This window comes from Diabrotica undecimpunctata, chromosome 3, assembly GCF_040954645.1.
Source record: "Diabrotica undecimpunctata isolate CICGRU chromosome 3, icDiaUnde3, whole genome shotgun sequence".
In the NCBI taxonomy this organism is placed as follows: domain Eukaryota; kingdom Metazoa; phylum Arthropoda; class Insecta; order Coleoptera; family Chrysomelidae; genus Diabrotica; species Diabrotica undecimpunctata.
In genome coordinates, this window is record NC_092805.1 from 121657223 (window position 1) to 121672513 (window position 15291).

Here is a 15291-nt window from a genome sequence, read left to right on the forward strand (position 1 = left end):
TAAGTGTAATTTTTTTATTTTGTAGATAATTATGTAATTACTGTTTTTTGTAGAAAAATGGCTAGTGAGTCATCAAAAAAAGTATCCTACAACGATCCCAACTTTGAGGAGACTGTTATGAAGTGGTTTAGCGATTTAGATGGCGATACAGAAGAGGAAACAAATAATGTAGCACAATTATACGATTCTAATTCCGACACAGAGCAAAGCGAAGGTATCAATGATGAGGATATAACGGTAATGGAACAGTCTTCTTCTGGGAGTAGTGAAGAATAACAAGCAACTAATGAAAGAAGAACCTTTTATGGGAGGAACAGATAAAAATGGGCAAGAGAACCTGCTCAGAGAACTCATACAAAAACTCCTGTTGCCAATCTATTCAGGCAACTTGCTAGTCTCAAAGGTAGTGCGAGGGCTTTAGAAAATCCAACACCACTAACTTTTTGGCAGTGTATCTTTACAGACGACGTTCTCTTTGAAATAATGAGAAGGACAAATGAAAAACTGGCACTTGCAAGAATAAAATACAAGGACAAACAAAAAACTGAATTAGTTGATGTTGGCATGGTAGAACTAAAAGCGTTCTTTGGCATTTTGTTTTTTTCATCTATTTTTAAATCAAACCACGAAGATCTTGATAGTCTTTAGGCCACAGACGGAACTGGGAGGGACATTCTTCGGTGTACAATTGCACAAAAGAGAAAGGAGACAACTAAGACAACAGCAATATCATGGATTTTCAGTAGAATTGTTGAAAACTCTAAAGAAAACTATTGCTTGAATGATTTGGCATATATTGACGAAATGCTTATTGGCTTTCGAGGCAGATGTAGATTTAAAGTGTATATGTCCAATAAGCCTAATAAATATGGCACAAAAGTATGGCCTTTTGTGACGCTCGTACATCATATCTATTCAACGCGTATATTTATTCGGGACGAGGTAGTGATATTAAAGAACTAACAATAGATGAAAAGCAATTATCAGTTCCAACTCAAGCTATTTTGCAGTTGTGTAAACCGATCTATGGTTCTAATCGAAATATAACTACAGATAACTGGTTCAGCTCCATTCAAGTTGTTGATAAATTATTAGAGAAAAAGTTAACTTACGTTTTAATGCTAAAAAAGAATAAAAGGGAGATAACTATTTAATTCCTGCCGTCAAAAAATAGAGCTGAAAACTCATCCTTATATGGATTTACATCTTATAAAATACTTTTGTCTTATGTTCCAAAAAAGAATAAGGCAGTTATAATGATTTCTTCTATGCATAGAAACAAGGCTACTGATGCTGACACTGGAAAAGAAGAAATAATTTTCTTTTATAACTCCACTAAAGATGAGGTTGATAGTCTGGACCAAAAATGTACGACTTTTTCGACAAGCAGACGAACTCGAAGGTGGCCGATGGCGATTTTTTTACAGCTCCTGAACATTTCTTCGGTGAATTCATATGTTTTATATACATGCACAAAAAATAGTGAAAACAAATCTAGATTTCAGTTTATCAAAGATCTTACATTTTCACTCGTAAAACCTCAACTTTTTAGAGGAATCGAGAACACACGGGTGTCACGAGAACTCCGAATTTCCATAGGAAAAATCTTTCAAATTCCGTTACCCATTGCTATGGATGAAAACATTTTAAACAAAAGAAAACGCAGTGAAGTGTCCCAGGTCTAAAGACAAGAAAATTATATTCTCTTGTAAATTTTGTAATACACCAATATGTGCGGAATGTACAGAAAAAGTATGCAAGGATTGTTGAGAACAATAAATTTGGTCCAATAAATCAAGTGTCATTTCTTAATAAATATTATTTTTTAGAAATGTTTTTACCTTTTTTTATAAGAATATACATTTATTTTTTAATTTTTGAAGTTCAACTTAAAATTTTCAACAAATTTGTTTTATTTACTAATAAAGTATATGTTTGTCAAAATAAAAGGTTTTATTCAGAATGTGTTAAATAATCATGTAATAAACAAGTTTGCTCTTTAAAATATAATATTTTTGTATTTGCAGTTTAAAGTAATATGTAAATACACAATATGTAATCAATTATTTAATTTAAAAAAAAATAATCCGATATACAATATTTTAAAAATGGGGTCCGCTAAGGCACCACGTCACCAAGTACGTAACATATTATGCACCTCACCAATTAAGGGTTAACAAGTGGTTTCTGGTGCTAAATCTCTTTCTGAATCCTGCATGTTATCGTGCCTGGTATCCGTCTCATTTTATTGTCAACCTGTTAGACAAAGAATTATTGTTTGAATTTTATAAGTTGTATGAGTAATGCTATTGGAAGATAATTTTTTAAATCACTTTTGTCGCCTTTTTTGTACAATAAAAGCGTTATTTTGAACAATAACAGCCGTCTGAGATGTTCTTTTCTCGTAATATTTTATTTACCAGAGGATGGAGTATAATTATAACGGTTTTTCTGTACTGTTAAGAAGTCCTTAATCATATTATTGTGTTTTTTTATTTATTAAAGGAACGATGCGCCTAATCCTATAATTAATCGGCATTTTATATTTAACCTAATCTGCAACTTTACTGTCCTAGGTATTACCAATGGTTCACCTTAGAATCTAAGAATTATTATTGCATACTTCACTGTTTGGTGCATTTTGAGGTCTTGATTATCTAGCACTTATAACATAAAACTATCCTATTTGTATGGTTAGGGAGTCGGTTTTCATGACCCTTGGCAATCTCTTTATTTCTTTTTTAATGACGTGAATACGAATAACGTAATAACTATACGTGAATATACCACGAAGCGTTCGTTGACTATGTTCCTTAGAATTTGGTTTTGGACTCTTTGAAGGTAAGCATAGTTACTCTCACTAGTACAGCCCCATATCTGTAGACCATAGGACCATACTGGTTTGAGCATTTGTTTGTAAACTAATACCTTGTTTCTCATTGTAAGTTGTGATTTTATACTTAATAACCAATATAACTTCTGGTATTTCATTTCCAGCTCTTTAGTTTTCTTCCTACTCCTTGTCATTTCTCTATTATTGTTCTTTATATTATTTATTTCTGATTTGCGTAGTGTAAGTCTCAGGCGTTTTAAGTTTCTATTTCCTTCTATTATGGTTTCGATTTGTTCCTCCTGATTCTTTTTTTTTGCTCTTTTATTAATTTTCTAATGATTTTATTCAGTTCTGTAATGTATTGTTATGTTTCTTCTTTCCCAACCAAAGAAAAATAAATAAAAAAATCCATCGAAATAAAATTTCAAGATATCAATATAAACAAATTGTATGTAGTAATTTAAGATAAGATTTAGTGTAGATAAGAGTAGAAATTTGTTTGGCAAACGACCTTTTCCGTTTCAAACAAAATTATCAAAAATCCTTTGTTTAGAAGGTTGGCGGGGACGTAAAAAAATTACACCCAGTAATTTTCATTAACAATTTAAAAAAGAAATTACGAAATATCGGTAAATTCGAAACAGCAAAGGAAACGATAAGGAACCATCTTAAAGATGAGGCAAGTTTATGGTTTGATAGCAAAGAAGAAGAATTACAAAATTGGCAAACATTTGAACAAAAATTTCTGAATTATTTCTGGGGGAAAATACAACAGATAGAGATAAACAAGGAATTACAAAATGGGAGATACCAGGATAGTATAGGTATATCAGAAAAAGTATATGCCCTACAACTATACAACAATGCAAGACACTTACATTACAACTATTCGTCCGAACAGCTAGTGGAACTAATAGCCAGACATTTTGAAGATACCTTAGAAGATCACATAACTCTACAAAACTACAAAGACATTAACAGTTTATGTCAATTCTTACAAATACGAGAAGCAAAATTAAGAGAAAGAAAAATGAGGAGAACGCAAGAAAATTATAGACAACGAGAAAATCAAGACTATAGAGATAGAGGACAAAACTTTAGGAGAGAGTACACAAGAAGAGAATTTGTCCCGAGGAGGGAAAACGAAAGTAGAGACAACGGAAGAGTAAATTATGAACAAAGAAATCGGCAATGGAACGAAAACAGATATCGAGAGAACCAGAATAGAAACAAAAATCGCACATATCAGGAAAACCGAAATAATAATAGAACGAATGAACCGGAAAATCGCGGAAACCGATACGGGTCCGAGAGACCAAGAGAAAATAAAAGAGCGGTCAACAACACACACATAGAGGAATGTGAGGATGGGAGACAAAGCGACAGAAGTAGAAGCGAACAAGAACAGCAAGCGTCCTTTTCACGAAGGCGCTCACTAAAGACAAAGAAACAAACAGGAATTTTTTGTCACCCGAAGGAATTTATTAAGTTGGCAGAAAATGAGGACAAAATAAGTGGAGCAAATCTGAAATTTATAGATGGTTTTATCAACGAGACACCGATTAAAATTATGATTGATACTGGATCGGAAATGACACTGATCAACAGAAAACTAATAGAGGAAGTTAATTTAACGAATTTGATCTACAAAATACCACGGGTAAATTTGGCGGGTGCAAATAAACGGACATTGGCAACGATAAATGAGGGAATACGAGTAAAAGTACGATTGGATAAGAAAATTTATGCACTACAATGTGTTGTGATGCCAAACATGTCGCATGATATGATCGTAGGAGTGGATGAATTGGCAGAAAAACATGTGGTGATAGATTTCAAAAATAACACGATGAAAATCACAGAGGAAAAAGAAGAAGAACAGGACAGTCAGGAAAATGAACATGGGAAAAAGAAAAATGATTTAGACAAAGAACAAACAGTGGAAATGAATTTGGCAACGAAGCGAGGACAAAGAAGAAAAGGAAGAAAACTTAAGAAAAGGATAAAAGAAGTCACTACCGGAGATTCCTCAAAAGAAGGGATAAGCCCAGAAGAAGAAAAAGAAATAGTGTCAACAAAGGAAAATGAAAAGAATATGATTGAAACAGTGGTATTTAAGGAAGAGATTGATGAAAAAGAGGAGAAAAAATGTGCGATAAATATGTGTCAAGAATGTGAGGAAAAAGAAAGAAAATTGATATGTGGAGAAGAAAAAGAAAATGAGGTGAGTCTGATGTTAAAAGAACACGAAACTTTAATAAATGAGGAAAACAGAGTGGAAAAAAAGCACCAACATTCCTTTGAGGTTAAAAACTTGGGAAACTTTCAATCGAAGACGTACCCGATCCCATATAAATATCGACAACAGGTGAAAGAAGAAATTAAAAAAATGTTGGAAGACTATTTTTTATTGTTTTTGCATAGAGAAAAATCCCTAAATAACTCAGTAATTTTTATCATATGCAAAGGCGGGGATTTGTTATGTTTCTTCTTTCCCAACCAAAGAAAAATAAATAAAAAAATCCATCGAAATAAAATTTCAAGATATCAATATAAACAAATTGTATATAGTAATTTAAGATAAGATTTAGTGTAGATAAGAGTAGAAATTTGTTTGGCAAACGACCTTTTCCGTTTCAAACAAAATTATCAAAAATCCTTTGTTTAGAATTCGAAGACATTTTACCTGAAGGTTAATCTCTTCATTGTTTGTAGAGTCGAGTATTAAATGACCATATTCTAATCTTTTGAAATATGTATAAATGATGTATTGAAAAAAACCAATTTTAAAGTAAGCTATTTAGTTTTCTCTGAAACCGAAATTAGGCTTTTCCAATATCATAGTAAACACAATTTAAGCTTTTTGATTGGATGGTCGTTTTTAAATGGGAATTTGGGAGTCGATGATGAGACAGGAGAAGTCAGTCATATTTTGGTCATCGAACGGAAACAGTCGTGTGTCTCAAGATAAGGTGTGGTTCGTGAGTTTGGATACCGGCGTAACGAAAAGAAGTGAATAGTTTGAAGGAGACATCAAGTAGATTAAAAGAGGTCCTTGTATCTACCGTGGGCATTTTATAAAGTATATGTGAAAGTATTCTTACGGCATCAAGTTGACAAAAGGAGGTCCTGGTGTCATAAATAAGTAGCGGAGTTTGGAGAAGTGAATCAGGTGTTTTTTGTGTAGTCTGAAGGAGGTTTGCAGAGACGTAAAGAAAGAGCCGAGGTGCCAAAGAGGGGAGATCACATCTTTGAGGAGACTGGACTTTTCTGGGTATGTTCCAACATACAACTCAAGAAGAAAATAAACTGTAATTGTTTGTACAATCGAATTTTATATCTGTGAAGGATCGTTTCGACATCATGGTCATTAGCATTCAAATTTAAGAACTGAGGTTTTGTTAGGCTAATCAAAAGTTTAAAGTTTTGTGGTTTCTTTTTTCAAGTAAAGAAAATTTTAAGTAAAATTGGTTTTTCACGTAATATAAATGTATGTAGTTTTATAATCTTATTATCATAATAATTTGATTTATTTTCTTGTATGCTGATTGATAAGATAACGACAGAATTTAATAATTGTTCTATTCGTTCATATAAAATAAAGAAACGTAAATCTTTGTAATATAATATATTGTATTATTATCCTTTCTTCTCTACCCGATAAAAGACAACTAGAAAATCTTTTGAATCCATCGAACACAGGTAATATAAGGATTATTTTACTTTTGATAACAGATAAGTTATAATTTTTTTATTGGCTCAATAAACTAAGTTTGAAATCAAAATAAACAATCATAACAGTATATATTTCCTTTCTCAACATTTTCGTTGTATTAGAAATGTAGTTTTCCCGAGGTTTATCTTTTCGTGATACTTTCTTTTAAAACGAGAATAAGAGATTTTTATAACATTCAGTAAAAATAAAATAATAACTAATCCTAAATGTTTCTGAAAATGGTTGAATACCTCAAAGAGCTGAGAGCATGGCCTCATATTAACGTAAGGTATTGTAAATTTTGTCATATTCTATTTTAAAATTTATTGTTAGGAATTTATGCTCAAAAAATGATTAGTATTCTAAATATAAATAAATATGTTAAGAATTTACTTGCGATTTGGGTATACTTTCTTAAAATAAATCCATGCTCTGAAATATCTGTACCATTACAAAGCAATGGCTTATTACTTATCCCAGGTTTTATAGTCAAAGCATTTATTGTATCCGTTAAAAGAAGTATTGCATCATGGAAGAGGACAGTTTCTGTCTAAATAGAAAAAAAACTTCTGATTACAAAACCTATGAACATTTAATTATAGTAATAGTTTAAGGGAAACAACAACATCTAATGTGATTTAAACCAAATCAGAAATATTAACAATATAATGTCGTCATATATAAATTTTTTTGTTCAAATATTGATATCAACTAAACAAAATTTAAATATTAGCGTCATATGTCATTTACACGAGACGTTAAGATTGGTACAATGGTAAACTGTCAATTATATTCACTTTTGGAAAAAAATAAATGTAGTCTTAATTGTATATTCAACTGGTGCGTTTCATCAAAACACATTCAACAACACACCGTTTGAAATGTGGACAGATAGTAATCCTGATGTTAGTGGCCTTCGAATATTTGGCAGCAAGGTGATGGTATACGTTCCACAAGAAAAAAATGTCAAAGTAGGAGAAAAAGACTATTTGGTACATTTTAGTAGGGTATGCTGAAAATATAAAAAGATACAGGGTGTACAATCCAACCACCAAAGAAATTATGGTAAGCAGAAATGTACAAATTATGGAAGACACAAAAAAGTTTGAAGTGATTCATTTTGATTTAAAAGATGATCATGAGGCAAAAGAAACTCTAGATTCAGTGGGGAACAAAACAGATATATTATTGAATCTGAGACCAAAGATAATCATCATCATCACGTAGCGCTACAACCCTGGGTGGGTCTTGGCTGACTGTACAGCTTTTTTACAATTTGTTCGGTCTTCCATCAACCTAGGGTCAAATGGAATGTTCATTTTCCGGAGATCTGCTTGGATGTTATCTCTCCATCGCATTATGGGACGTCCGAGTGGTCTTTTGCCTGTGGGAATCTCTTCCCATATTAGTTTTACAAGTCTATCGTTATGCAGTCTGTGCACGTGGCCTGCCCATCTTAGTCGCTGTGATTTAATTTCTTGGACAATATCGGCGTCATTGTAGAGTGCTTTTAATTCGATATTGGTTCTGATCTTATACTGGTTTGTGATGATGTCATGGTGAGGTCTGAAAATTTTTCTAAGTATTTTTCGTTCAAAGTGTCTGAGCTTTTCTTCGTTTACTTTGGTCATGGTCCACGTTTCGCATCCGTATGTTATTACAGGTCTGACGATGGATTTATAGATTTTGATCCTAAAGATAATGGTAATATTTTTAGTGACGAAGAATCGAGCTACTATAAAGAAGATAACTTAAGTGATAAATACTTTGAAGTGCCCAATTTACCTGAATCATTACAAGAAGTACACAGAAAGTTAGAACGAGTAAGAAAAGGAAAAGACTTTAGTGAATAAATCACGAAACTCGAAATCCGAAGATTTCTAATTGTCGAAACCAAATTCAGATTTTTGCTTTAATCTGTGCCTTCTAAGAATTGCAAGGCAAAACAATTCGCCAAGGATTTTTGCTTAGTTGTAGAGATATGTTGTGGAATGCAATTTTAGATTCCCCATGTCTCTAATTACATCTTTATCAACGTCTGTTTTGCCTTGCAATTCTTAGAAGGCACAGATTAAAGAAAAAATCTGAATTTGGTTTCGACAATTAAAAATCTTCGGTTTTCGAGTTTCGTCATTTATTATTAGATGTCGCTATTGCGTCCATATCGAAGCCATGTTAGTGTTGATTCTATTACGACAGGAAAGATTGTTTTCACGTTCAGAGCATCTGTAAATAGCCGCTCCGAAGATTCCTTTTAGGATGAAATACGTATAACCGGATATACAGAAACACTATACGTGAAATCAAATATTAACTGTCTTTCCTTTTACTTTAGTGAATATGTAACATATATGTGTGAGAAGAAAAGTGACCTAGATGATGTTCCGGTAACAGTCTCAGAGGCATTACAACGTCCTGATGGAGCAAAGTCGAGAGAAGCCATGATGGATGGAATCCAATCTTTCCGTGACAATGCATGGGATATGTGCCAGAAAATGGTAGTGTAATTGATAATAAGTAGATGTTTAAGTTAAAGTGTAATAGCGAAAATAATATTGCATATCGTGCAAAACTAGTGGCTAGGGGTTTTAATCAAAGATAATATACAGACCATACAGTAATAAGATATTATTCTTTAGGTTGCTTTTTTCACTTTCTATAAAATTAGGTATGGATATTACTCATTTAGATGTTAAAACAGCATTTATAAATAGTTATTTGAAAGAGAAAATATACATGCAATCACCAGAGAGTTTTGATTTAGCAGGTAACAAATGTTTAAAATTAAATAAGGCTATTTAATTTATGGGCTTAAACAGTCTTCTAGTCTGGAATTATGAAGTAAATAATATTTTGGAAAATATTAATTATAAGAAATCAAAACATGAACCTTGTATCTATATAAAAAGAGAAAATAATAAAATTACGGTTATAGCAGTATTCATTTGAAATGTGCAAGAAGAGTATTGAGGTATTATGAGGTATATTGAGGTAAAAGACACTATTAATTCTTCTCTGATTTACTCAATAGGCGATTCAGTGCAAGGTTTTGTAGATGCCTATTGGGCAAGCAATACATTAGATCGTAGATTTATTAAAAAACGGTAGCTTTAGGTATCTAGCTTGGAGACAGAATATATGGCCTTGTGAGAGGCTGCTAAAGAGGCTGTTTTTCTTAGAGGTGTGCTAAGTGATTTAATTGAAAACACTGAATACATTACTTTATTTATTGATAATGAAAGTGCATTAAACTTATGAGAAAATCCAATTTATCATAAAAGAAGTAAGCATATTGATGTAAGATATCATTTTTTTGACAGATTTAATATCTCACACAATCATTAATGTAAAATATATGCCTACTGATGTTATGCCAGCTGATGTGTTGACTAAAGGTCTAGTTGCTAAAAAGCTGCACAGATTATTGAAACTGTTAGGTATATGTAGCCTATAAATTTTGTTTTATTAATAAGTGGAGGTGTTAAAATATTGATATCAACTAAAAAAATTTAAATATTAGCGCCATATGTCATTTATGGGAAGTTAAGAGTGGTACAATGTAAACTGTCAATTGTATTCACTTTTGGAACAAAATAATAAAGTTAGTCTTAACTGTATACTCAACAGGTGCATTACATTTATAAATTTTAACAATAATGTATTTATACAGGGCGATTCGGACAAAGCTTCCAATCATAGCTCCAATTTTCTTTAAGTAATCTTTTTTTGGTAATAAAACGTAGTCAAAATAAATTAAACCTTAAGTAAGAGCTTAACATTAAGTTGTAATGTAATATTCTTCTTTGTGTGTCGACCATCAAACGATATGTTTCTCTGCGATGTAATATACTCACCTGAAATTTATCAGATTCCCTGTACTAGTTTTATTTATAATATTTCATATTTATCTTCAACAATCTTCACATACTCACCAGAAGTTTCTTTACAATTCAGTGACTTCCAGAAAGCCGTTTCTGGTTGTCACTGAATCGGAAATGATCACTGAATCTGGTCATTTATTGCATAAGAAATTCGTTTGATATAGGATTGAGTGGATCAACATATTCATTATTTTTACCGAATGATTTAGACCTCTGTTCATGTACTACCTGTTAATCTGGTTAGGTTAGGGAATTTTTCGACTTTATTTGATGACCTTTTATGGTATGAACAACAATCTCTATTATTCTATATAGTTGATTTCTAATTGTTTTATCGTACGCTTATCTAAAATTGATAACCAAATTTAATAATGGTTATTACATCTAACCAACTTTTCGTTATCGTTTACTTCTCCTCAGTCGTCAATATTATCTAATTAATGTTTTCTTTTCGTTATCAGTTTATAATATATCCCATTAACACTGTCGCTTTTCTAACTCTAGAACTCTTTGTTTTCTTATTTTAATATTTTTCTTTTCCTAGATTTAGTTTTTATTTTGATTTCAATTTGGTTAATCATCGCTATTTGAAACAGCACTGAGGTTTTTTATAAAATGGTATAATCCTTAATTATTACCTACCTTAATTGATAATGGGTCCAGTGGTATCCTTTTATTGTGGTTTTCAAATTCTGTAAGTTCCCAACGATGAATTGTATTTAAGAAGTCATCACTTTTTGGATCATGAAGTCTGATAGTTGTTATATTAGCCGTTGTATTTAAAACAGAAAAATCTATTGTATGGGCGTCCTACAATATACAAAAAACGTATTTTGTAAAATATAGATAACTGAAATAAATTTGAAAGGTAAAATTAAAACGAGGATTTTTAACAGTGTTCAAAAAAGTGATATCTTTAAAACTAATCTTCGAGTTGTGAGAAGAAACCAATTAGTTAATAGTCAGTTCAGATCAGTCACTCTTTAAGTATACAACATTGATCATTCTGAGAAGAAATTGATGAGCGTTAGTGGCTTGACTGCTTTTAGTTCAGACCACTTAGAGAGAAAAATCCCAAAGTATTTTCTGTATGAGTTCTGTAGCACAGAAAAGGCAACAAAAAATGTATAAAGCATTCTGGGACACAAACCAAAGAACAATCTGCAAAACATAAACCAAAAAAAAGGAAATTTGATAAGAATTGTATAGACAATAGTCGAATATGAATGAATACTTATGGAATTAAACATAGAAACATTAGAGCCAAAGTAGATCGTCAACGATATGAACATGCTAAAAAAATAGATAGAAATTTATCACACAAAAGGATGATTAAAGCAGTCAGCCTACGAAATCGTAAACGTTTTCGTTAAACTTAAAAAAAGTCTGAAAATCGGGACGTTGAGTTATCGTTAAGTAGTACGCCTCGTCGGTTCAAGAGTAATGAGGTAAAAAACCGCTAACGGAGCGTATACGTATTATCTCCACATAGTCCGGTTCATATCGACGTGCAGTTCTTAAGCTAAAAGATTACGCTTTCCTTATACCTAATGCCTAGACTACACTATCGGTGATGATGGCTGATCGTGTGATTGTCTATGATCGGCACAGTCATCCTGCAAGCGTTCGTACAATCGTCCGTAATAGTATGTCGAACCACAAGCATCAAGCGATTCCCTTTGATGCGTTTTCAAAAAACCGACCATTCACGGGTTGTAGGCGATCAAAGACAATGATGGGCACGTATAGCCGAGTATGCCCCTTTGCACACTCATGCTCGCACTTACTTGTCTGTAATGGCCGATTATGAAGTGGTTCCATACATTCTAGCATGAATAACGACCCGTGTGCAGACTATCTAATTCTCCAAACTCAGATCCACAAGCAAAAAATAAAAAAAAAAGTAAAGACACCCTCAAGATATTGAAACCCTACGAGATTAAGAGAAATAATACAATGATAATAATTGAGGAGCAGACTAATCGCACTTTGTCCATATTTTCACATTTTGACTTGGAGGTGGCGTTGGATTCGTCAAAATATCATTTTTATTAATTTACGTACTCCTAGATACTCTAAACGTAATATTTTACGTATATTCTTGGCTTTAAAAATCACCTAGACAAACAATACGCATTTTGTCTTGTAACGACTTTATTTTGCTCTCAGACATTGTAGGAATCAACAGTATCTGATAATATTAGTGCTTAATAAGTTGTTTTTGTTAAGGTAATTTAAAAAATAAATAAAAAAATGACAAAAGAACGTAAGAGAGAAATAAGATACATTGCAGGTTATGTTAAGTTTTTGTAGTTTAATTTGTTTTGTTTTAGATATTCAAATCCAGAGTTACTGAATTTTAAAAATAATTGTGTTTATAAATAAAAAAAATTTGAATTTACAGAACTTTTGTTCGAAGAAAGAAAGAAAGAAAGAAAGTCGAAGAAAAATGCGCTTAAATTAGAAATATTCAAGTAAGTACAAGTAAGAATATTTTCAACAAAAAGTATTTGTTTCGATGAGATGAAATTTATTTCGTCTTTGAAGGGCCATGAAAGCCACTACGGTAGAGGCAAGTCTAGAAGAATCTATTTGTCACCTGTGTTAAACATAAAAAAACCCTGGAAGATTATAATGATCAGATTCAAACTACAAGTACTTTAGTCGAATTAGCAGCAATAAGTTTAATAATATAGGTAGATGGTACTCAAAACATTTTTGTCTTTTTTATTTGTTACTAACTCGCTCGTTTGTTTTAGCCTTAAGTCCACCTACTGATGTTTGTGGCTTTTGCATAAGAACAAACATTGAGATAAATACAGTTTTTAAATTAATGAAGGAAGAATCTGCTGATAGAGTGGCATATTGCTTTGATGTACAACAGGTTCAATATCTCCCAAAAGCGTTTATTACGGAAGCATTCTAGGCTCAGCAACTGGCTTTTTATGCATTTTATGTGACAGATATTTTAATAAAAACTCCTGTTTTTTATACATGGCTTGAGCGTGAAACAGGAAGATGTGTGGTAGAAATCAGTTCCGCGTTGACTGACCTTCTAAAAAGACTGATTTTGACCCAGATATTAAACATCTTAGATTGTTTTCAGACGGATGTAGGGGCCAGAATAAAAATTCCCACATGGTACATGCGCTCACTTTGTGGCTTTTAAATATTGTCCCAAAAATGATTGAAACAATTACGATGCCGTTTTTCGTTTGTGGGCATTCGTTTATGCCAACTGATCGAGTTTTTGATCAAGTTGAGCTAGACTAACGAGTCCATGCTTTTATAAAGTCACCAAACAAATATTATGAAATCTATTCTAAGAAAGGACAAGTTCGCAAACTGGACTCTGATGATGACATAAAACATGCAGCACGTTCACTAAAAAAAGTTATAGGCATCAGTGAAGCCAAAACAATAATCATAAAATCTTGTATAAAACAGAGGTTTTGTATAGAAATAATGACTCTTCTAAACATTTTTCAAGTTTATTTTATCTAAATAAAAAACTAAGTAACATAGTACTGATGAAAAAACTTGATAGCTTATCATAATTTTTAGTTAGTTTATCAGGTAAAGAATGGGTATTAGATTTAGAGTTAACTTGGTTAGATCCAATTTTGAAACATCAGTATTGTGAAAATATTATTGAAAAAGACCAGGCCTGCGACCAATGTAAAGATAGAGAAGAATGTTGCCGTCTTCTGGTGGACGACTTACATGTCATATGAGTTTTTTTTTACTGTATTGCTTTTCAAACACACCGAAATGTATTTTCAGTTCATATTTTTATTTATTCAGTTCATTTAGGGACACTCAAACTACATTTTGTCCTTTAAAGACATTCAAAAGGCGTTTTGTCCATCATTAATGTTTTTTTTTTTTTGAAAAAACTAATAAAGATTGTTGTTATTTACAAATATAAGGCAAATTATTAATAAAAAAGTAAATTTTTTCATATTTTATGTTTTTTTAACTATATTAATAAATGAGTGGCAGTTTTTTCATTTCCTGAAAATGTAAAAAATGAACAAAGTGCGATTTTAAAGTCTTCTCCTCAATTATTATTTTGTCGTTCTGATAGATAAGTGGGCCAGACGAGTGAAGCACACGCACTACACTGTGAGTGGTCGACTGGATAGATGGTTTCAGCTACAAATCAAAAAGGTTAACGTAGTATTGTAAAATCCAAATGGATCTGCGATTTAAACTAGAATACGCAGATGTATCGCATCGACCTATGAAGAAAATGGGACTTTAGACTTGGTGTTACTCATTCATGTTAAAAAAAAAACACAATGAATATATATATATATATATATATATATATATATATATATATATATATATATAACGAGAAAAGGAGTAAGAACGTCAATCCAAAATAAACTAAGGTACACTCAAAGAGTGGTGGGTTTTTCGGTCAAAGTGGAGAAATAAAAGACAAAGAAGGTGGCTACTTCATCTATTTATTGAAGACGTTTCGCTTTCTGTTTAGAAAGCATTATCAGTTCATCTAAAAAGAACAGTGTGAAAAAACCAAACATCCAAAGAGAAGTTAAAACATGCGTGTTACCTCAAAAAGACATGTAGCAGTCAATGATGATATTCAATCATCATCATTCATATATTCATCATTGACTGCTACATGTCTTTTTGAGGTAACACACATGGTTTAACTTCTCTTTGGATGTTTGGTTTTTTCACATTGTTCTTTTTAGATGAACTGATGATGCTTTCTAAAGAGAAAGCGAAACGTCTTCAATAAATAGATGAAGTAGCCACCTTCTTTGTCTTTTATTTCTCCACTTTGACCGAAAACCCACCACACTTCGAGTGTACCTTAGTTTATATATATA

General features: G+C 31.9%; 1 protein-coding gene across 1 annotated transcript in view; it reads right to left on the reverse strand.

The window, feature by feature from the left end:
- The window catches only part of LOC140437334 (glutamate receptor ionotropic, kainate 2-like), an 87263-nt gene that overhangs the window by 50925 nt on the left and 21047 nt on the right, over nt 1–15291 (reverse strand). Inside the window, exons 6-7 of the mRNA XM_072526808.1 lie at nt 11072–11239; nt 6946–7098 (exon numbers count right to left, since the gene is read on the reverse strand). Coding sequence (XP_072382909.1) covers nt 6946–7098; nt 11072–11239 — 321 coding nt within the window. The remainder of the gene's footprint in view (nt 1–6945; nt 7099–11071; nt 11240–15291) is intronic.